The sequence below is a fragment of the Sebastes umbrosus genome, chromosome 9 (assembly GCF_015220745.1).
Source record: "Sebastes umbrosus isolate fSebUmb1 chromosome 9, fSebUmb1.pri, whole genome shotgun sequence".
NCBI lineage: Eukaryota > Metazoa > Chordata > Actinopteri > Perciformes > Sebastidae > Sebastes > Sebastes umbrosus.
In genome coordinates, this window is record NC_051277.1 from 26,994,373 (window position 1) to 27,019,792 (window position 25,420).

Here is a 25,420-nt window from a genome sequence, read left to right on the forward strand (position 1 = left end):
GCCCACTCTGCTGTGATTGATCAACCGAACCAAACTCTTCAGACTCCACTCCAGCTCTGCTCTAACTAGCTTTGTTTGAGTGTGGGCCAAACTAGACGCTAGTCAGGTATTATGCAAATGTGTTACTTGGTGACATCACCACATTACGGAAGAAAAGGCGGGACTTCAAGCAAGGTGTTTCAAGCAGTTCATGAGCAGTATTTCTTTGGGGGAGAGTAACTCCCTTTGGTGTGGACTTTGGGTTTTGTAACTTTACAGACCTTTTACATGCAGAAAAAACTATATAACCCACTAAAGGAAAGGGGAAAAGTACAAAAGCATAATAGGTCCTCTTTAAAAATTATACTTCATTTTGATTATTACTTATAAGGGTTTTCTTAATGTGTGACCACTGTTATGTGTATGTAAACTTTGTGTTTGTTGTTAATGTATGTTTTCTTGTGCATAAGTCTCACTTGAAAAAGAGCTTTTGATGTCAGTGAGACTACCTGTTTAAAGAAAGGATGAAATTAAATAATGTGGTAGAAGTCACATGATGAGTCACTGGCAAAAACGCTGGTATGAAATACAAGAACAGCCTTTTGAAAAGTACCATTTTTAAATAAAAATTGCCATAATTAAATTTATGAAATAATAATTGGTTTGTTTTTGTGTGTCTCTGTATTCATTTTAGAGGAATGGTTAGACCAACCTGTTAAGCCAATGTCCCATGTCGGGAACATGAGCCCACTGCACCCCGGTCTGGTTGAGGGAGCGCATCAGTCGGCAGCAGACCAGAGTGAAGGGCGGCGTGGCTAACGCTAGCCACTTCTCTGAGTAAATCTCTGCCTTGGGGTGAGCAGAGGGATGGTAGTCTTTGGAAGGGAGGATAGTCTCTTCTTCATCTCCAGAGCCCCTCTGCTCTCTGAAGTACTTGCGGCAGACATCCTGGAAAACGGCGAGGCAGAGGGTGTTGAGCAGGAAGTACCAGGTTTGGTGCTCTTCCTCTACAAAGCTGCTGGCCGCCAAGCTGAGAGTGTGTCCGACTGTGCCGGTCAGCAGCAACACGTCCAACTCCGACAGCGACCACTCACTGCTGCTGCTCCTCAACGGAGACTGTGAAAGAAAAAAAAAGGGCATTAAAACAAAAGGTTTAGAGGAAGGAGTACAAAAAATGTCCAAAATGTGTTTTATGTGGTTACAGTAGAGTGCAAGCAACATTTATACGTGACAAAGTCGTCATTCTTTTTCTCTTATCTGTTCATCTACGTCTCAGTAGGGTGTCTCATTAATCAAAAAAGATATCCATACTAGATAGGACAGATAGGTCTTGGGCCCGTATACTGTGTATAAGAACTGGACGTAGTCACCGTGACGTCACCCATTGGTTTGTGGACTGCTATTTTGAAGCCTTGAGTTCAGCATTTTGGCTGGCGCCATCTTGCTTTTTGGCCGGCGCTATCTTGTTTTTTTGCTACCAGAACTGACACGAGAGGGTGGAGCTAAGTATAATCTAACCAAGCCCCCAAGAAGAGCACCAGGATTTGAGGCAAGCTTTCATAGTGGCCAAACCGTGGTACTACAACTTCCGTGTCCATCATGTGATGCCATTGGGCCCAAAAAGACTTTTTCCCATGGACTTACATTGGGAAAGAGACATCTGTAAATCAGCGGATAATTTTTTTTTGAGGTAAATCATCTTCCCAGTATGAACACTTGAATAGCGCTTATTTAAATCATTATGTCCTAAAAGTTGTAAAATGCATTAATAGCTGGATCCAGAGTTATTTCCCTTCCTCCATTCATGTGAATGACTGGGCTGGGAGGCGGAGTTAAAGGAAATGCTACTGTTTAAGACACTTCCACATTGGCTTCACTTCTCAGACCCGGAGGTTGCCACCTGCTTGGGCCTAAAAACAGATGATACAACTTTGGTTGAAATCCAGATCTAGGATCTTCACATGAGATTATCATCCATGTTTGCAGCCAAAAGTAAAACAGTAATAGTCACTGACATAATTCCAAATCTCGATTTTCCAAATCGTTTGCTGCCTCAACAAATCTATTTAACTATATTTTAACTTGACACCATTTACAAACGGTGCAAGAGATGCAACCACCACAACCACCACAACACGAGCATTACGAGACATTCGCCCACGTCTGTACTGTGGAGTTATAATGGTTTAACTCAGTGGGATAATTATCTGGACCAAACTACTGCTCGGGTGATTCATACCAATCTACTTCAATATTGAAAAATCTCATCTAGTGACACTCATTAAATGACCCGTGTACTTCATAATATAACAGTTCAAATTGCAAGCACTTAAACCTGCTCTGTTATCTCACCCACATCATTTCAAACTCACAAAGAGAAAAATGTGTCTATTGATGCATACTGTATACCTTTCACATCCAAATGTTTTTTTTAACTAATTAGGGCTGTCAAAGGTAACGCGATAATAACGGGTTGACGTGAATTTGTTTTAACGCCACTAATTTCTTTAACGGGTTAACGCAATCGATCTTTCGGAGGTTGTAACGGGCTCAGTTTTAAAGCTATAGTAAATAAACTGGCATATGAATCTAAAAAACCACAGGAATCCATTGGTACCTAAAATGTCATACTAGCTTGTCGCGAAGGAGGCTAAATAACACTCCGAACCTGCGCTAAATTTTGGCGAGGAAAAACTGGCATGGCCATTGTCAAAGAGGTTCCTTGACCTCTGACCTCAAGACATGTGAATGCAAATGGGTTCTAATTGATTTCCAATAATAAATATATACATACATTTGCATAAAGCAAGCATATTTGCCCACTTCCATGTTAATAAGAATATTAAATACTTGACAAATCTCCCTTTAAGGTACATTTTGAACAGATGAAAAATGTGTGATTAATTTGTGATTAATCATGGACAATCATGCGATTAATCTTGATTAAATATTTTAATCGATTGATAGCCCTATTACTAATACATGATTCAGTCATCACATTCTATGGTATGTACAGCATAGAGGACTTTCTTTTATGTTTGCCATAGTGCAGCAGACAGTGACCGTGACCTGTCATTCATAAATTGATGTCGGCCACTTATGGATATTTCCATCACATTTTTAAAATTGGTGTTTGTCTAATCGCATACTTGTATGTAAATTATTTTGGTTCAGGGGTGACGGTACATCACCATGAAAAGCAAGTTCAAATGAAGTTCAGCCAACCTCTTAGTTCAGCAGTAATATTTTAGCCCAACAAACAACTACCAAATAAAGACATACATTATAGCCTGGGTTCACCTTGATGACGAAGAGAGGCTAAGCCCGTACGTACACTATCTGGTGGCTACAGTACCAGTTCACTCTGGGACTGGACTGTCTCATACTTGTTTTTCCCAGCATTCAGACATATGCCTGTTTACCATACACAACATGCTGTGACATTAAATATTTAGTTCTGGCAGTTGTGTTCCAAAATAAGGAAAACATCATCACTCAGCTGTGGCAAATTTAGGATCTACAGCTTCTAGGCTGCATACATTTTCATACATTATAAGTATCTAGGTTGTTTCTTTATGAAACTGTCAATCGCAATTTTTGTTTCCAAGTTCCGTATGAATGTCTCCCAGATTAAATAACCTGTATGTTACTTAATTATCACAAAATATAGTTCTGTATCCCGCACATATTTCAGGGTTGAGTCTTTGGTTAAGCAGGGTCTGTCCATTCATTTTTCAAAATCTGAGTTACCGTTGCATTACTGAGAATAGGATTAACGTCCTGTATGCCAACAACTTCTTTGTTTTTTAAATAAAACATGTCACAGCCCAGAGGGGGCTGTAATATGTTTCTCCAGCTCCACTGCTCCCTGTTGGAGTCTCTCTCTCCTCCAGTGGTCGGCAAATTGTGAAATCTCAAAAGCAACAATTCCTCATGTTTTCCTTCACTAAGTCTGCTGCATACTCATCTGTGTTCATGGCATTGTTTCAAAGTAGATGGAAGACAAGCGTAATGGAAGTATTACTGAAAATAAATTAGAATGCATCAGCATTTATATAGAATTATTATTACCTTATTGATATACTATTGATACAATTTAGTTTTCAACTTGCAATTTGTAACTTGCATACCTAAGCAATATATCACAAATATTTGATTCAATTTCTTCCAAATTCTGGTATTATTAGATCTCACAGCTGCTTTTGACACAGTTGATCACACCTATTGTTGGGCTAGTCTGAAAACTGTGTTGGGCGCTTCAGAACTGGTTCAGGTCGAACTTCCAAGATAGGAATCATTTTATCTCCACCGGCAATCTTACTTCCAAGCAAGTCAGCATGACCTGCGGAGTACCACAAGGATCAATAATTGCCCCCCTTCTGTTTGATCAATAAACACAGCTGTTAACCCTCTGAGACCCACAATAGACCTGTTTTTGTCTTTTTTTTCGGGGGTACAGGGGGTGTTTAGGGGGAGATAGCAGGTCAACAATAGATGTCACATAGAAGTGGTGTACATCATCTGAAAGTTGGGAACCTGTCAAGTTTTTCTAGTCATAAATCAGAAATAAACATGAATTACACTATTTTAAAAGTGTTTTCTCAGGTCTACCAAGGAAAGCTCTTGGGTAACTAAAACTTTTCCCAAATGTAGCTATCAGAGTTCCAACCAAAAACAGAGAAATGTGAACGTATTACACCAAATTTAAAGCTGTGTCTCCAGGAAAGTACTGGTCCCAACGAAGAAATATTCCAACACATAATCTTTCGGAAAACGGCAAATTGACATTTTTACACTCCGGTTTATGAATGGATTTAACAAACTTGTAAATATATAGCATGCAAATTAGTGAGCTTTAAAGGTCCTGGTAGATGGATTAGCTGTTTCCCACTTGTTTCTAGTGTTTGTGTTAGGCTAAGCTAACTGCCTTCTGGCTGTAGCCTTATATCAAAAGGAAGGGTTGGTAAAGATTCTAGAAACATATTTTGTTATATTAGTTTACTCATTCTCATTACATCCCAACAGCAATCAATAAATCAAATGCTCTGACAAAAAAAAGAAAAAAAATCCAGTATCTGTGGCTGTCGCAGTACTGTAATAAACCCGTCCAATCATTTAATTCGGCCCGAATGTAATGATTGGACGGGCTACCTGCCTGCCTGTGTACCTTCCTGTCTATCGGCATGCACTTTGCCCGTTCACTCATTGCGCGTCACCGGAGTCTTCCTCAAGCTGCTAGCTTGACAGCTGTGAGTACTAACAACAGCCATGTTCGTCGTTCACGTTCATTATGCTATGTTTATGTTCGTAATGATAATGGTGGGGGAATGGCATTGGAGGGAGGCCCAAAAGGACGAACTGTCAGTGTTGCCAACTTGGCAACTTTCTTGCTAGATTTAGGGACTTCTGGAGCTCGTGCTACTTGCTAGTTTCATTGGAAAAGTTGGCAACACTTGGCTGGGTTTTTCAGTCGGATCATTGTAGTGTACTTGCTTATTTCTCAAGATCACGACCCTGCCTTTAATGGACAGATATGAGTGGTATCCATCTTATCATTTACGTCTACGCCAGAAGGTGAATAAATGTTGAACTATTCCTTTAATTATCAAAAAAGACTGTTTTACGATTGAAACAATGAATGAGAGCTAGGATCTGTTGATTTAAAGAGCACAATAGGGAGACAGATTTTCTAAGCAGCCTCGGGGCCAACATGTACAATAGAACGCCCATCAATCAAAACCTGAACTGAAGCCTAATGTGCTGATGATGGATAAAGGATATTACTCCTCTGCCCTGTCAATGGCCTTCTCTGCATCATGACAAAGCACAGTGAAATGACAGGATGATGACCTTTTGGTCTAAAATGTAAAAATTATTAGAGGACCTCTGGTGCCATCTTTGCATCCATGCCAGTCAATATCATATTTCCATGACTTCAGGCAGAAGTACTATGAAACTGACAAATGAGTCGCCATACCTCTGGAAATACTTCAACCATTTTTGGGTCTAATATGTGGATATGATTTATCATATAGGCAGGCCATTGAACACGACTTTCCATCATGCAGTTGGGAAACACCCTTTGTGATAGGACTTTCCAGCTTTCTCATGTGAAATATGGATATCCTAACTCAAGCAAAAAGCTTATTAAACTGTATTTTTGGCTCCTTACAAACGTTGTGAGAGAATTAATAGATTTAATAAGGGTTAATATTGGCCCACTTGTCTCCTCCTTTATAGACAGTACTTTTTTAAATGAACACTCACCTTTCGGTTATTAAAATTCATTCAACTAGAATTCTAATCACATTTTTGTCGTAGTGGTGAGTTAGTGAGAGTGCTTAATCTTCCAGTTGCAGAGAAACTAATCAGGATGCCTCTAATAAAAGGTTTGGATGCCGCCCATAATGCAGTCATTAGTCAAGCCAAAGCAGGCGCAAGCTTTGCACTTTGACCCAAACTGATTCAAGTGATTTTATAATACAACAGCCTGACTTTAGATACTTTCTCACCCTTTCTGTCTTTCATTTTGGAACTTTTCTGCACAATAGTTTCCTTCTTTTTCCCCTTAAATGGTAACTCGAGCTGTATTTTTCAAGTATTTAAAGGGGCAGTGTGTAGGATCTGGCGGTATGAAGCGGTGAGGTTGCAGATTGCAACCAACTGAGGCATCTCCCGTGTGCCAAGCGTGTTGGAGAACTAGGTTGGCCGACACAAAAACGTGAATGGCCCTCACTAGAGCCAGTTGTAGGTCATTTGGATCAGAGCCAGTGTTTAGAATATGTGTGTACAATGGAAGTGAGTGGGGAAGCGAGAGAGAAAGCGGCAGCAGCGAGTAACGTTATCGACCCCGGCCCAAGCAGGAAACGTTAACAGTGTTTGATTTGTCTGTTCTGGGCTACTGTAGAAACATGGCGGTGCAACATGGCGGACTCTGTGAGGAGGACCCGCTCCATATGTAGATATAAACGGCTCATTCAAAGGCAACGAAAACACAATGATATTCAGTTTCAGGTGATAATACACTAAAGAAAACATACTTATTAATATTATATTCCATTTATGCCAATAGATTCTCCTAATTGTTACACACTGGTCCTTTAAGTAAATTGAAAGGATGCTGAAAACTGTCCAAAAAGATGCAAAATATTTGGCAAAAGCAGATTTAATACCTCCCGAAAAGTCACAGGGGACTTTCTGCAAATTCATTACCAATACTAATATAGCGTAACAGTAAAAAAGGCTTTATTATCTAATCTCAATATCGAAATGAGTTTGTCAGTCATGACTTAGAGGACACAGAGTCTACTAATTGTATTTCCTCACACAGGTTATTACAGAGATAAAGATCTTGGCCATAAAGACAGGCCATGACTGTAAATGTTTAATCACCGTTTTTGGAACAAGATATACTGTACACCTTTTTGGAACAAACCCATTTGCTTTCAAAGTAATAAATAATATTTTAAAATTGATTCCAACATCAACTGCAAGTCAAAGTAAGGAAGCTGATGTGCTACTGTAGTTTTACTGTACTATATATTGTCCCTCTAAGACTAGTTAGAAGTTGTAGTTAAAAATATATCTGCAGCAAGGTTCAGGACTAAATGAACACAAGAACAGCTTTTATAGCTGAAGACAGATTACAGCTAGAGTTTATTATCCATAAAAGTATACTGTTATGAGCTTTTATAGCCTGTATCATTTCAATTGTGTGGCTGGAACGGTCTGCCAATCAGAATCCAGCACTTTGATTCTTCTGCAGATGTTTCTTTTTTCATATGCATTTAAGATATGGACTTACGTGTAATTACATTACTTTCTTCACATAAATCATTTAAACACACAGACAGTAGTGCTGAAACATTAATCGATTATTATTATGAAGTAATTTATCAAGCGAAACGCCCAAACATTCTCTGGTTCCAGCTTCTTAAATGTGATGATTTGCTACTTTTCTCAGTTTTTCATCATTGTCTATTTAATATATTTGTGTTATGATGTGTGACCTTTTGGGTTTTTCACCATTCTCTGACATTATTTTAGACTGAATGATAAGTCAATTAATGAAAAAATGAGGGCTGTCAAAAGTACTGCAAAGTATTGCATTTTTTTTCTGTTCAAAATGTACCTTAAAGGGAGATTTGTCAAGTATTTAATACTCTTATCAACATTGAAGTGGGTAAATATGCTTTCTTTATGCAAATGCATGTATATATTTTTTATTGGAAATCAATTACCCACACAAAACAATGACAAATATTGTCCAGAAACCCTCACAGGTACTGCATTTAGCAGTACTCGTGGGTACCGATAGAACCCATTTTAATTCATATATCATGAGGTCAGAGGTCAAGGGACCCATTTGAAAATGGCCATGCCAGTTTTTCCTCGCCAAAATGTTGCGCAAGTTCGGAGCGTTATTTAGCCTCCTTCACAACAAGCTAGTATGGTGGTATTGGTACCATGGTTGGTATCAACAGTTGGGACCAATGGATAGGTTTTTTCTAGTTTTATATGATGTCACTGTAGGAGCCATGTATTTTATTTTTTGGTATTTTATTTTGTAAGGTGTAATGTGCCTCCAAGCACTAGGGGGTGTATGGTGTTGGCAGAGGCTGACCTCAGGTAGCTCACATAAGCCACATGCCAGTTACCACAGGTGCAGCTGATTAGGAGAAGCAAACAGTTTTTGACTGTGCTTAGGACATTGTGTGTGCTATTGTGCTTTGAGGAGATCATGGCCTATGTTTATTATATTATTGTGTTTCCTATAAGGTTCTTTTGTGTGTATCAAAGGACATCGTGTGCTGTTTTGTCTCAACCAAGAGAGAAAAACGTATTAGAAGTGACGGACACGGATGGAAATGATGGGCAAATAAACGCCATGTTATAAAGTATTGGAAAACTGTATATCGTTTGTTCGGAGCACATGTCTTAACAACTCTCACCAATCAGCAGCCAGTGGCGGCTAAATGTATAGGACTTTAGTCAGTAAATTAACTCTAGCTTAAAAACTGAGCCAGCTACAACCTAAAAATTGCAAGTTAAGTTAATGTGTTTAGTGCCGTTTAAACAAATTTGCATTAACTTTGACAGCCCCACAAAAATATGATCACAAGTTAAACAATAAAGAAATAAATTGTAAGTTGCAGCAATAATGGGCAGTAAATTCTATTTTCTCTTTCATTTTGTCGTCATTCACAGAGACAAAAGGGTGTAGTCTTAATTTTTCTAAATACTTTGAGTTTATTGTACATGTTCGATGCATTCATTGGTTAAGTTCGTTTTTTTGCTCGCCTGCATGAGTCGAGCCACAACTGTTTTTCCTCTCTAGCCAAAGTGGTGATTTCTCAAGAATCTGCTGCTGGATGAGGAAGCACTTCTCACTTCCTTACTTCTCTTTACTAGTCCAGTCATTACCTGCCAACTGAGCTATGTGCACATTTTTTTGACACTTGTATGACATTCAAACTCAAAGAAAATATTCCGCAGTCTTTTCAAGGAAGCCACAGAAAAATCTACAGTATATTTCCTCCACATGCTCCAGAGTATAGATTTGGGAGTTTATTTCTCCACCCAACTGTAATGGCCCGAGTGGATTTCTCCTGACTTTTTTGCCCTATCAGCACTTTCGCAAAGTTCCCAGAAGGGAAATGAGATATAACCTTTACAGATAAATTATAATGAGCAAAGAGGTGCAGCAGTAAAGAGGACTCATCTTTTAGGCCAATTTAAACAAACACTAAAGACTGAAAGCTTCCACCTTCTGAAGAACTAGTCCCAATATATCTGATTGATTGCCCACATTTAGAGGAGCGATCTAAACATCGCTGGCAATTACTTTTATTAGTTGGGAGTAAATTTCAACATAGCTGTTATAGGGAGAAGACAAAATAACATAAAACATTTATGAAACAAATTTGAACTACCAAACACCATCTAAAGCACTGCCACAACACAACAGTGGGGCGTTACAGATGATGTGGCCTCTTTTCTCTCTGTTAATCCTCATATTAGTTTGACAACTTACATTAAAACATACTGATTGGTATTTATCATAATATGGCCTACCTTTGTAACTGTGATTACATTACTAATTTAAGTCATTTATAATGATGTGTTGACAAAGTTCTGGCTTTCCCATTCAGTTAAAGGATAAAGCTCATGTAAATGTATCAAATAGGGCTGTCAGAGTTAATAATAACGTGTTAATGCAAATTTGTTTCAACGCCACTAATGTCTTTAACGATTCTTTAGCGATTTTTAGGTAGTAGTGGGCTCAGTTTAAAAGCTAGAGTGAAGATACTGGTATCATATGAAACTAGAAAACCTAAGGAATCCATTGGTACCAACCAAATTAACACTCCAAACTTGCGCTACATTTTGGTGAGGAAAAACTGGTATGGCCATTTTCAAAGGGGTCCCTTGACCTCTGACCTCAAGATATGTGAATGAAAATGGGTTTTATGAGTACCCACAAGTCTCCCCTTTACAGACATGCCCACTTTATGATAATCACATGCAGTTTAGGGCAAGTCATAGTCAAGTCAGCACACTGACACACTGACAGCTGTTGTTGCCTGTTGGGCTGCAGTTTGCCATGTTATGATTTGAGCATATTTTTATGCTAAATGCAGTACCTGTGAGGGTTTCTGGACAATATTTGTCATTGTTTTATGTCGTTAATTGATTTCCAAAATAATAAATATATACATACATTTGCATAAAGCAGCATATTTGCCCACTCCCATGTTGATAAGAGTATTAAATACTTGACAAATGTCCCTTTAAGGCACATTTAGTACAGATAAAAAATGTGCGAATAATCTGCGATTAAATATGGACAATCGTGCAATTAATTGCAATTAAATATTTTAATCGATTGACAGCCCTAATATCGTCAATGTCAATATATTTATTGTTTACATATTTATTGTCAGTGAAGTCAGACCCTCCTTGTGTCTGTTATATTAAAGCCTGTTTTATTTTCAAAGTTCAGAAGGTCCCACTGTTTTCAAAAGAGTTTTAAAAACAGCTGACATTTTGATGAAGTGGCCATAATTGCATCATTACAAAAGAAACAGCTGTGAACTTCTACAAGACTTTTTGCATTATTCCAAAAATTGAACTATTACGTTCAACAAAAGCCTCAAAGAGTTGCATCATTAAATTATTTTCATGCAATTCATGTATGCGGGAAACCAGCAGGAAGTCCGCCAAAGAGCTTCACCTAGCTTAAACTAATGCTGTCTAATGCAACAGTGCTGCAATAAATCCTCCCTTCACGATGGTTCTAATGTTCAGATTTTGTTGAGTCAACTTTATGATCATTTTGGACGATGAAGTTTAAGGTGCTGTTGAACTCTATTGCATTAAACAGAGACGTGTTTCTGTTATTCAGCCTACCCTCATTGATATATACAGTATATGAAATAATACAAAACACCTGTTAGTATAATACAGTTCAACAGAACAACAAAATACATCCAAATTGAATGACCGCCTCTAAAATGTCAATAAAAACCGAACATTATAACCGTCATGAAGGTACTGTAGGACTACTGGCCTGCACAAGCATGAGACGGTAGTGACGGAAGTGTTTTAAATAGTATGATTTTGGTCAAATTGGCATGTGTTTGGGAAGTAGTGAGCATACGACTGGATAAATGAGACTTGGATTATAGTGCACGAGTTGTGTGAGAGTTTGTAAACAGAGTTTTGATATAGTTTTGCTGTTTTTAAACCTGGCTTCCAGTTACTTCATTTCATCAAGGATTGTGAAATATGTTAGTATGTATTATATGTCAGTATGCATGTTTGCTATGTATGTATGTATGTATGTATATATATATGTGTGTGTGTGTACTGTATATGTACAGTATATTTATCTATATGTGTATGTACAGTGGAGGAAATAAGTATTTGATCCCTTGCCGATTTTGTAAGTTTGCCCACTTACAAAGAAAAGAACGGTCTATAATTTTAATGGTAGGTTTATTTTAACAGTGAGAGACAGAATATAAAAAAAAAAATCCAGAAAATCAATTCATATAAAAGTTATAAATTGATTTGTATTTTATTGTGGGAAATAAGTATTTGATCCCCTAGCAACCAACAAGAATTCTGGCCCCCACAGACCGGTTAGATTAGTCCTCTCGCTTTAAGAAAGTACTCCGAATTGATTTTCTGGAATTTTTTTTTACATTCTGTCTCTCACTGTTAAAATAAACCTACCATTAAAATTATAGACCGTTCTTTTCTTTGTAAGTGGGCAAACTTACAAAATCGGCAAGGGATCAAATACTTATTTCCTCCACTGTATGTATAAACTGTATGTGTGTATATGTATGTATATGTGTACGTTTATACAATATATGTATGTATGTATGTGTATGTATGTATATGTATGTATGTATATACAGTACATATACCATACTATAATATATATATATATATATATATATATATATATATATATATATATATATATACATATATACATAAATATGTGTTTTTTCTTTAGTGTAGGATGTGCATGTGGTGTGTAGATGTTATGCATATACGTATGTATGTTTATGCATGTATATTCATCTGCATTCATCATAGTGACTTAATATGTGTGCTTTTTGTGGTCTGTCATATTATTGTTAAATCTTACTGACCAGTCCTTTATATATAGTGTTTTGTGTGATCACCTTTATTCACTGCTGTATTGCTGATTGTATGTCTACATCTCTTCGGTTCAAATAATAATACAAATTTGATCACAAAAATGCATCAAGGATCTACTCCGTGTTTGGATTCTCTGTTCACCGTGGAGGCATGCGAGAAAAACAAAGTTTTCTTCAAGAATTCAAGGGAACACGCTGTGAGTAATCGATATACAAATGGTCATTCTGTGGGTGAAGTATTCCTTTAATATATCCATGGTCTACTGCTGCACTGACTGACATAATACTTTATGTTGACCAGCACATAGTTTATTCTGTTTTTATTCTGCCTATGTCTGTAAAACACTTTGGTCAGCTCATGTTGTTTTAAATGTGCTATAGAAATAAATTTGACTTGACTTGACTTTTTTCTAACTTTATAATGCAGCTATTAGTCAAAGTTCTTAAGACTATTTTAACTTTTCCCATCATGCCACACTGACGTAACCATCTTTTGGCAACAAAAAGGCAAAATATAATGCAGAGTGGAGGGCACCATCTAGCTGGAGACACACAATGATCTCCACAGATTCAATTCTGGTAGAGTGGAACACTTTTGATACGGAGTGTAATGATTGTGGGGTTATAAAGTCGTGTTAAAAAATAATACAAAACATATGCTATTTAAAATGATGGATTATGTTCATCAATGCGGCAGTGTGCGAACGGGTTTTAATGGATTTTGAAAACAATGGGAGCCTGTGACTTCTGGGACATGGAGTAAACCTGCAGCCGAACCGACCGTAGCAGCATCTGTAACAAAATCATGTTCCCTTTGTTGTGCTGCTGGCTTCAACAGTTCAACTCTGGAGTTTTAGAAATACTGAGTCTGAGTTCCTTCTCTGTAACTCTCACAGTCACTGTCGTAAAGATTCTCGTACTTTTTATGTGTCAACATAAAACAATATATTTTTGTCAACACATACATACATAACTGCATTAAAAATGTCAACATTAAAGCTACTCCTTACTTATTACTGTACCATTTCCCTGTACAACACTGGAAAAGTAATTAAGGAGTAATACATATATAAGCTGTGCATACGGCCAAGCACCATTTAATTAATATAAACGGTGCCCAAAGTCTCAAATCGATTAAGAGCCACTCGCTGAAACACTTCTTTACAGACGCCTTTTGGGGGAGTGATTTTTCAATTGTCACAGATCAAAGAAAATCTACTAAAACTTTTTCCCAGGCTTTTGTTTCACAGCACATTCAAGTGATTTAAGGCTGCATTAGTAAAGACTTTGCCAACTTAGCTAAATCACAAAGTGGGGTACAACAGACAAGAGAGTGCCATCCCCCCTGAGCTTCAGTGGATTTAGAAGAGTTTCTCTCAAATACATTTTGATAGTCTAATAGGTAATTCTCTACCTGTAGGAAGTGACAAGTTAAATCATAAAAGATAAAATCTATCTTTTAAAAAGGTGCAATGTGAAAGAGCTGGCTAACATTGTCAACAGAATGTGAAGAGGTTACAGTTATGTCGAAGACGTCTATGTATTGTGTTGCAGAGATATCTACTGAAATGAGCGTGCTAACCGGCTAGCCCCGGCCCGTCCTGTCTTGTAATACCACTTGTACCTCGAGAGGCGATAGTGAGCCATTGTAGTGTCCAATCTGCCCTCATGAGAGGACGAAGAAGTAGAGCTGCCCCTAGGGCTTGTCAATCACGTTGTAGTATGTTTTGATAATTTGTTTAATGGATTACATCTAAAGTGGCAGAAACGAGCCACCATGGGACTATTATGCTGGGAGGAGAGTGTGCGGCGGCTCCGGGAGATGGACCTTCAGTTAGCAGTTAGCTCGAATTCAGCCGGCACAAACCCCAGAGCCAGGAGTCTCAGCTGGCTGGTGGAGCGCAGGATCTAACCTGTGGAACATCAGCAACAGAAAGTTTGCTGATTCAGCGGAGAGTTGGGGCAGTCGCTTGGAATCAGACCCCGGTGCTGGGGTTTGCACTGGCTGAATTTGAGTTGCTACAGCTCTGTGATACTCTGGCGACCTGTCCAGGGTGTACCCCGCCTTCACCCAATGTCAGCTGGGATCGGCTCTAGAGACCCCGAATGGGATAAGCGGTTACGGATAATGAATGAATGAACTCTGCTAACCGCTAACTCGTGAAGATTATGACAGTTGTTAGCAGCAGTGTTATTTTGAATAGTTCTCACAGTTTCAGCAGTTTGGTCGAATTTTGCGTATTCTTGCCTTGTTGTTAGTAAGTAGTTGGCTTTCTATTTGTTTGGAGCATAAGTATCATCCACATTTTAGAGAAAGGCAAACACTGTATTTAATGTATCACAAGCTGTTGGACATATAATGTAGAGCTTGTTTCACATTATGGTAGCAGATATAGAGCAGAAAGGCAGTTATGACTTTTGACCAATCAGTCTTCTTGCATAAGCCACACAGGGGCTAATCATTGGGTTTGTTTGTTTGTTTGTTGAGCTGAGACACTTCTTTCTGACTTCTTGGTGAAGGTATGTCCTCCAATATACTGTACTGTATACAATATATATTTTTTTTTAACCCATCAGTGTTTTTTGCATTTTTTTTGTGTGTGTTTGAGTGCTTACAGGCAATTTCCACAACAAGCATGTGGCCAGGTATTACACATTACACAAGTTAGTAAATGTAGCCGTTTCTGGATGGAGAACTAACTTTAGATATTTTTGCTGCTTTTAATATTATTTGTTATAAATCAATCACAGACCAGCTGAACTGGTTAACAAGGCTGCATATTGAGGTTTTACATGCAGACATAGCACACACACGTGTTCACTCCTTTTGAAGGCAAACATCTGTTCCACTCTGTACCTGTGTTTTGGTGGTATATTTAGGTGCACAGACTCACCTTCCCGTGAATCATTGGTCCCAGGGGGAGTCGCCGCGTTGCCATAGAGACCAGAACGCAAAACATTGCTGAGGAGAAGGCGACAGCGGCAAACACGAGACCCCAGGAGAGGCTGCAGAAGTAACAGGAGCTCTCGGCAGATGTGCACACCAAGACGTGCACCGAGGCGAGCAGCAGGCACAGGAGGTAGAAAGGCAGGGAGAGCAGGGCTGAGAGGACGGGAAGGTCCACTGCTGCGTCACCGCTCAGGGCTTCGGGCATAGCCAGCAGTAAGACCAACAGGAGCTGAAGGGCCAGGAGAGGGAGAGAATGGAGAGAGAGAGAGAGAGAGGAAGAACTTTTAATTCAACACTTACAACAACAGAAACCTACAGTATATTTGAACAGTATATACTGTATACTGTATATCCTTATATATATCCTATTTGGTAAAAACTCATTGAGATTAAAATCTCTCTTCCAAGAGTGACCTGGCCAAGAGGGCAGCACAAAAATGGTTACTACAATAAAAACAAACAACACTAACAGACACCTACAACTGTCACACACCACATGTGAACGAGCATGACATCCAGTTTGTATTGGTGGTGTAAGAAAATATCGATACACATGAGTATCGCAATATTATGTTGTGCGATACTGTATCAATTCTCCAAAACACTATCGATTTTTAATTAACCTCTTAAAAATCTTTCAGCCTGCCGCTATTCGATCTTTCAGAGGTTGTAGAGTGAAGACACTGGTATCATATGAACCCAAGGAATCCATTGGTACCAACCATGTCATACTAGGACAAATCGGCTCGTGGCTCTGCTTTAACTGTGCGAGAGCCTGTGGAAGTTTCTGACATATCAGAAATTCATCCGACTGTCCAACGACCGGTCTGGAGGAGTTAATCGGTCCTTGGTCCCCGCTGTAAAGTGCACGGCGAACGATGCCCGACGAAGCTACTATGAGTTGTGCGGCTCAAACTTTGGACCAGAAATGGGCTAAAATCGTACAGTACATGCCAAGTTTCAGGATGAACGAAATTCTTCTGCACTTACCTGAAACACGAACACCATGCCTGCGATCATGGAGTACATGTCGTACTTGCCCAGCTGTTTGCTGAGGGCCGAGCTCATGGAAGCCAGGGCCTCCAGATACTGCTTCAGCACCTTGTTGCCCATGTTGGTGAGCACTTCAGAGGTGTTGCCCTCCAGGAAGAGCTTCATCCAGCTCCCATGAGCCTTTTCTGCCACACGGAACTGCTCAAAGCCTGCCTCTGGAATCAGAGAGAAGTGGGGAGGAGGACACCGGTATCAACAACTGGCATGTTTACATAGTGTGGCTTTACAGTGAGCAGTAATCAGGGATTACTTGATGTTTTCTGTCAGGTACTCAAAGACTTGGCATTACTGTGATATGCTGTCAAACTTCTTGTTGGAACTTTAGCAGCTATAGATTTGTCAAAATGAGGACATTTGTAGCATCTCATTTATAACCTCTGTGGGTTTCCAGATGCGACGTCACATTCATTTTCCACTGTTTATTTATCACCTAATACCATCTGATGCATCAGGACAATTAAATTTATCTCCCAGGCCAAACAATCTGTGTTTTTCAATTATATAACTCCAAACTCTGTTGGCAGACTGCCTCCAAATTGAAAGCAATATTTTCAGTATCATATGAGCACACTGTTGTCAATTGGTGGCATTATTTATATCAACAATCTGTCACCGTATTGTGGCATATAGAGTGCTCCAGGGATGACGTATACTCAGATAGCATCACCTTGGCTCCCTTGACAAAAAGCCAATGGGATTTTTCCATCAAATTTTGGATTATTGCAGAAAATAAGCTCTGTGGCAAACAAACGTTTACAATACTTATACATTTTGTTTAGCAAGATAATCTTCACAAATGAATGCCACTTTTATCATTTTTGAAGCATGAATGCAATCACCAGAAGTAAAAAGCTAACGTTTGACTATAAACAAACTACACAACGGTCGCATGACTTCACATCACCACCACTAAGATAAAGGCGGACAAGTGTTCGGCGTGATGACGTTTAGTAGTCTCACTTAGCCACATGTTCACAACCGCCTTTTTAAAGACACGTAAAAGCTTCAAAATTCACATGTGGGGTATTTACTGATGTATGTTATGTCGTAGAACAAAACGTTAAAGGTGCTATTGATAACATTGATAACATTGAGCCACTACATAGATACGTAGATGTCGCCGTCTCCCTCCCCCGTTCCATTGCATTCACTTCACAACAAGTAGTTGCCAGGCACTCAAAGGGAAACGCATCCAGTTGTTTTTCCACACTGACTGGCAACTTTTATCGCTGACGACACAGAGATACCACGTGATACCAACACTGTTATTCTATCGACTCACAAGCCTTGTTAGAAGTGGGAGCCAAACGTCAGATATCTTCAACAGAAATAAACAAAACATTCATTTTGGACCCGCCAAAATGTTTAAAATGATAAATTCAAGTCATAATAATTTGTTTTTAGAAAACAATTTACTTTTTATCCTTTCTAAAAGCTCTGTGAATATAATATAGATTTTTTTTTTATTTTAAATATTCATCTACATAAAAATGTTACCTTTATCCATAGACCTTATTTCAGACATCTAACCAAAAACCCATTCAAAAAACTCATTGACTTTGAGACGAGGGAACCCAAAGTGCTTAAATGCTAACTCATTTCCAGGTTTTAGGACTCATTCCTGCAACACTCTATTAGCAACGTTACAACCATGGCTAGATGCTAAGCTACGACTGGATGGAGTTGGAACCACTGGCAGAAATTATATTTTTTTTACTATTATCTACCATGAAAAACGTGAAGAAAAGTTAAGGCAGTCTGGAGTGCTTTGTCTCACTTCTCTTCAGACTGCTGCATATCCTGCTGTATTTCATCATAAAGAAAATACAGGCATTTTCTTACTATTTGTTTCCTTGTCTTGTGAATAAGAATTCCTATTTATGACTTCATCAATCATTCTGATGCATGTTGGATGTTTTAAACGGGAAATCTATTAACTTTCAGTATTTTCTTGTTCCGTTTCCTGTGTCGATAATGTTCCTTAAATTGAAAATATAATAATATGCCTGTGGTAAAAAAAACATTTAGTCCTGAAAAAGCAATGTATAATTTGTCAGGATCCTAATGATGACAAGCTATGACTCATTCACATGTTTACTCAAAGTAGACGAAATGATGCCTGCTTTCATTTCACTTCAGTGCTTTAGGAACACGTTCAAGGACAAAGCAATGTGGAGGATTGATTTGTGGTATACGTCAGAGAAACACACACACACACAGACACACACACTCCTAAAAACAATATTTTGCAGTGTAACACCTATCTCAGCAGCATAGGCATAGGGGTGATAAATAGTGACTGTGGCTTTGCCAGACAGAGGGGTTGGTAGAAATATTAGAACCTTAAGCCACAGGCATGAATCACACAATATCGATGGCCCTGGCCGTGTTTCATCTGTCTAAAAGTACAGGGATTGGTTAATGGCCCTCCAAGATGCCTGAGGTTAGAAGCACAAGAAAACACAATATGAAGATTGAAACAAAGCAGACAGTGATGGATTTACAAATTACTTTTATAAGGGCAGTCCAAATTTACTAATACCTTTGCTTTGTAATGTATTTAATTGGGCCTTGGATAATAGACAATATGTAGATACTTGGGCCTTATTAAAGGGACAGTTCGGGTGTTTTGAAGTGGGGTTGTATGAGGTACTTATTCATAGTCGGTTTATTACCTAAACTTCCGGCACGCCCACAATTTGGAGAAACAGACAGGAGTACTGACATAGGACATTGATACCTTTAACAATAACACAGAGAATTAACATCTTGAAAACAAATATCTTACCAAGACTAATATTTTGTTGTCCAAAACATGCCTAATCATAGACCTAAAAAAACAATCTTTAGTACATTTATTTGGAAAGGATGAAAGCCTTGTATAAAACTTAGTACAACCAAAACAACCGAAGTGCTTGGGGAACTGAGGAGTGAATGTGTAACTGTGTGAATGTGATCAGGGCATTCCTGAACAAGAGAGAGAGCATTGCTCTCAGTGAATCTCCCCTGAATATATAAAGGTTAAAAAAAAAGAAAGAAAACTGTCTCTTCCCAATTTAATCAGTTATGACTATGCTGTTTTAATTAAACCAATCACTGTCTGGCTATGTTATGATTCAGTAACAAAGTGGAAAGAAATCCAACAAATGTGGGAATATTGTAACAGGTTTTTACAGGTTTTTAACAGTCTGTTAAAATCACAACTAAGGATAATGAAAGAACTTAAAAACACATGCATGAAGAATACAATAATGGCCATAGGTAAAAAAAGGGAAAAAAAATACAAAATCAAACAATTTTTAAAAAGATCTAATGTTTTGAAAAAGATTGCAATGTAAAAAAAAAATCACATATTTATAATCATTTACAAATGAGACGTTACCTGGCAAAAAAATGTAGGGCTAAATAATCCAGTAAAGGAGATACACCCATTAATAGCCCATATAATAAGAATATCCACTATGGTGAATACAAAAACATATTGGACCGATTTATTGGATTGTGGAAGAGGAATCTAGGAGTCAGAAAATCCATTTGGGAGAGTGAGCTGACTTTAATTACTTTTACTTTGGATCTAGTTATTGCAATCTTGATTTCAGAGTGATTACTGGAGGGGATTAAAACCATCAAATAAACAGTATAAAAAAAGAAACAAGGCAGACAGACAGAGGATGTGGCAGAGAGACGTGGAGGTTGTTTAAACCTTGTATCACCAGAGTTGAACTTGTAAAATGTTCTTACTTTAAGACAAAGATTGCAAAAACCAAACAGAGATTGCACAATAATGACTAAGTCCTAAAATATCCGATTGCGTCACACTCAAACTGAGGGTGTCTGGGCATTATAAATCTTTTCAAAATGTTGTTTCGATTGAAGTACTTTTTGTCTCCCTGATGAAACAAATGTGAATGCTGAAATCAGCAACATTTCTTTTTCAGAGAGAAGGCAGCTTTCTTTCAGGCGACTTCTTTCCCTTCCAGTAAGATTTGACCCCAACAGGTGTCCGACTGCGATGCTACTTAAAATATCATCCCAGGCGAGTTTCCCAGCAGTGACAACTATTACATTCTACTGCATAACAGCTTCATGATTACCCAAGTGGACAGATTCAAAAAAATCAACACATCCAAATGTAGGTCTGCTGAAATAATTTCCATTTCATCCCATCACTATGGAAACCAGGGACTAAAATAGAGTGGAAAATGTGCTGCCAGAGCGGTACGTTTTTTAATGTGAAAGGAAGTAGTTAGTTTTAAATCAAGTTTTGAAAATGCAATATTTGCTGATTACCACACTCGCAAGTTTGTGGCAGTTGAACACATTTTCTTTTAGAGAGGATACTGAACATTTGTCTTACAATCCAACATAGGACACACAAGACAAAATGTACTGAAAATTGGGACATTATACAAATGTCTGTATGACTGAAGACGGAACAAAATGTATTTAAAAGAAACTTTGAGAGAGCAGGTTATTTTATATTTGATACTGAAATATAATTTGTTAAAGAGGACCTAATATGCTTTTGGGATTTTCCCCTTTTCTTTTAGTGTGTTATATAGTTTTTTGGGCATGTAAAAGGTCTGCAAAGTTACAAAGCCCAAAGTCCACGCCAAAGGGAGATCCTCTCCCCCACAGAAACACTGCTCCTGAACTGCCTGAAAGGCCTTGCTTGAAGTCCCGTCTTTTCTTCTGCAACGTGGTGATGTCACCAAGTAATACTTTGCATAATACCTGCCTAGCGGCTAGTTTGGCACGCACTCAAACAAAGCTAGTTAGAGCAGAGCTGGAGTGGAGTGGAGTCCGTGGAGTTTGGTTCAGTTGACCAATCACAACAGAGTGGGCCAGCTGACCAATCAGAGCACACTGGGCTTTTTTTTTTGGGGGGGGGGGGGGGGGGGGGGGGGGGACATGCTAACATGCTCACAGCTAAATTTCAGGTGCAAACTTGTATTTGGGGTTTCTACTAAAACATGTTTACGTGCTTTAACGTTGAAAAAACGCTTAATTTTTTTCATGCCGGCTGTGCTGTAGCACCTTTGTCCACGCTTTGTTTGAGCTCCTGCCCCCCCACACCCACCAGTCTTTTCTCATTGGTCAGCTGGCCCACTCTGTTGTGATTGGTCAACTGAACCAAAATCATTAGGACTCCACTCCAGCTCCGCTCTAACTAGCTTTGTTTGAGTGTGGGCCAAACTAGACGCTAGTCAGGTATTATGCAAATGTGTTACTTGGTGACATCACCATGTTACGGAAGAAAAAGGCAGGACTTCAAGCAAGGCGTTTCAGGCAGTTCAGGAGCAGTGTTTCTGTGGGGGAGAGTAACTCCCTTTGGCGTGGACTTTGGGCTTTGTAACTTTGCAGACCTTTTACTTGCACAAAAAACTATATAACACACTAAAGGAAAGGGCAAACGCATAATAGGTCCTCTTTAATATCAAAATTTACAAAATTCAGTGGCAATCCATCTTGTAGTTGTTGAGATATTTCAGACCAGACCAAAGTGGTGCACAGACCGACCGACCTACAGACAGAGCCATCAGCAGTGCCACTAGCATGATTGAAAAATGAGTATACATTCCCGTTGGGAAGAGGCTCCTTCATACTAACCATGTCCTCCATATGGCCACCCATCTATCCATCTCCCATCCCAGTCATTCGTCTACAGGATTCTTGACCCCATTTGAAACTTATCTTACTAGCTATGCAGTTAATACTTCACGTTAATCTTCTTACAGATCCAGGGTGTTGATTTTAAATCAGTCCTCTAATGCTTTTTATGGACTTCTAACATTAGGAGTGAAATTTCCATATTTTCTTGTCATCAGAGTTGTTCTAGCTGTTTTTGTGCCTCTTTCTGTGTTCAGAAAATTTATTTTATATGTAAGCAACCTTGGCACCACGTATTATCTATTTGGTCATCATGTCAATAGTATTCCATGTTCACACTATATAACTGATTTATTAAAAAAGATTTTTTAGGCAAAACAGCTTCTTAGAAGATAACGAAATTTCAAATGAAATGCTACATGTCCAATTATTTGCCAAACAAGCCAGTTATCAAAGAGTCTTCTTTCCGCCTCCTTCCCTCTGTCTCATTTAAAACGATAAGACAAATTACTTCTGACCGATCAAACATTAGCAATGGTAATTGCTGCCATTGGTGTACCAAATGTTTGTGAAAATGAGGGACGGCAACAAAGAGACAGACGGAGAGGGAGACGTGGGGGAGAGGCTGCGAGATGGATAACGCTGACAAACAGTGTGACCCCGAGATAAAAGTAGGGAGCACGACTCAGTGAGGATATGTGCATGCATTAGCACAAAGAGTGGGCAGCATTAATGTTCAAGAACAGACCGCAGACTGTTTGTGAGTCTCCCATGTGGAATTTTCGCAGCTGTAAGGTCATTTATTCACAGACTTAAAGAAATCAGTATACGGATTACAACCTGACATGACAGGAACAGGTCTGCCTGTTTCTCATGCGGATACCTGGTAGAGCTAGGTTCAGTCTTTCTTATTCATAAACCTGCTGTTGTATCATATGGTCAGAATTAATGGCAGTTGTTAGTACCCTACTTCCTGTAAATGCATACTTGAATCATCTGCAACTACGGAGAAATAGCAAACATACCGTAAACTGAAACATTTGGAGGATAATCTAATATTTTCAATCTTTTCACTACCATTAGGGACCGTTAACCAAAATAAAATCATGCGTTTCAATGGATTAATTTTCATGTAAGACAAGATGAAATTTCCAAAATGTGTCTTTGTATAAAAGATTCCAGTGTTGATGAGCTTTGGTTTGATGAATCGTTTGAACTTGTGAGATGATTCTACCCTCGTCTTATTCAGACTGCTTCAGGTTAAACGCTGCTTTGATGTAGTCGACAACATGGTGTGAATAATGACAAGATGGAATTCTACTCACAGCAAACCATTTCTGAGTCAATATAAGTCTGCGCCATCTGTGTTTCTTCAGTGAAAACACTGCGAGCACAAAACTGGGAGCGGAATGCAAATAAAACAATCATCTAAATAAGACAGTGATCCTCTTAGTCTGAGCTAACATATGTTATCTCAAAAACTTATGTGGAGTATTCAGATTTTACTAGCAGTAAAAGAGACCTGTCAGAACATGTATACACCTACATTTCATTTCTTTAAAGCAGCATTAACCATTTTTTTTGGCCACTTGGGGGCAGCACCACATTGGCATATTATAATATTGCAGAGTCATTGTAGCTAAGGACGTCACGAGAACTAATATGAGAACTTCGGTACCAAGTCGATACCAAAATTCTGAAAATGTGTCGGTACTCGTTTTTCTACGGTACCGATAACGTCAGAGCTCGAGACTAACTCCCGTTGTCCAGGGGACGATAGAATATGTGTTTTGGACACAGTAAATTCACCATCGCTGCTTCTGAGGGACATATCCTATTTTTTCCCTGATAATGCTACATTGTGAACAACAAATCCGAGTTGAAATCGGCATGACGACAGCAAGTTAACATTAGCTGTTAGCTCAGTGCAGGACTGTGCTGCTTACCGGCTGCAGTTAACAGCTAACGTTAATTAGCTCTCGTCCTGCCGATGTCAACACAGAAGGGGCAATTGATTTACATTATGATGCATTCAGGCTAGTCAGTAAAAATTAGCATTGGGCGAAGGTATATTCTAACGTTATCATGGTGTGTTCACATCTAATCTTGTAAAATGTAGTTTTTGGCTAGAAACTTGAATGAATACAGTTGTTTGGAGGAGATGTTTTCACAGCAGGATAAAATAGATGATAGAGAGGGAATTATGACCTGTTTAACTTAAAAAACCCAGTATGCAAATGGTAATAAAGGAGTGGATGTTGAAGTACATCGGAATTATTGTTTTACTCTTGTTTTTTACAGTGGTATTGAATTGGTATCGCTAATCATGGAATTTCACAGGTATTGCTATTGACTACTAAATTTCTGGTATCGTGACATCCCTAGTTATAGCTAATGTGTTAGCAAACAGCTGTGTATAAAGTACAGTATACGCATCCAGCAGACACAGAACAACATAATATTTTCTCTCCTTTTAGCTCTGTTTTTGGTCTCCACCAACTCCTGAGGGAAAATCTGGCTCTTTAGCTGCTAAATACTCCAACATTTTCACCAGATAGTTGCTAACTCTGTCCGTGTGCTGTTTGGTGGTGCACATGTCATGTACAGTGGGTTTATCTGAGCTTTTTCACTTACAACAGCTGATGTTGATGAGAGCTGTGAGAGTGAACTAAAACAGTAAAGCTCTGGTCCGTAAAACCCAGAGACGGTGTATAAGAAGTGGATATAGTCACCATGACATCGCCCATTGGTTTGTGGACTGCTGTTTTGAAGCCTCGAGTTCCACATTTTGGCCGTCGAAATGAAATGAAATGAAACTAGCGATTTAGACCATAAACTCATGTTTGCAATGTTTACTGAGGTAATGAATCAAGTGAGAAGTAGGCTCATTTTCTCATAGACTTCTATACAATCAGACTTCTTTTTGGTACCAGAGGAGTCGCCCCCTGCTGGCTATTGGAAAGAATGGAAGTTTAAGGCACTTCTGCATTGGCTTCACTTTTCAGACCTAGAGGTAATCCACAGGTAGAACCAAAACAATGTGCTGAAAAACGCTAAAACACTCTTTAGATATAAGAGGAATAGCAGAGTCAGGTGATCATTCTCTATGGGTTTGTCACTATAAGCGACCCCATATATTCAATTAATCCATAGT

The 25,420-nt window shown here is 38.7% G+C and overlaps 1 protein-coding gene and 1 long non-coding RNA gene across 2 annotated transcripts in view; one reads left to right on the plus strand and one right to left on the minus strand.

Moving 5' to 3' along the window:
* Positions 1-25,420, minus strand: part of pigg (phosphatidylinositol glycan anchor biosynthesis class G) — a 93,840-nt gene that overhangs the window by 34,485 nt on the left and 33,935 nt on the right. Inside the window, exons 7-9 of the mRNA XM_037780436.1 lie at positions 16,594-16,811; positions 15,548-15,832; positions 692-1,095 (exon numbers count right to left, since the gene is read on the minus strand). Coding sequence (XP_037636364.1) covers positions 692-1,095; positions 15,548-15,832; positions 16,594-16,811 — 907 coding nt within the window. The remainder of the gene's footprint in view (positions 1-691; positions 1,096-15,547; positions 15,833-16,593; positions 16,812-25,420) is intronic.
* On the plus strand, positions 11,676-24,755 carry LOC119494508. The gene is made up of 3 exons (XR_005208226.1): positions 11,676-11,759; positions 14,830-14,831; positions 24,744-24,755. It is a non-coding gene; the product is annotated as an uncharacterized LOC119494508 (long non-coding RNA).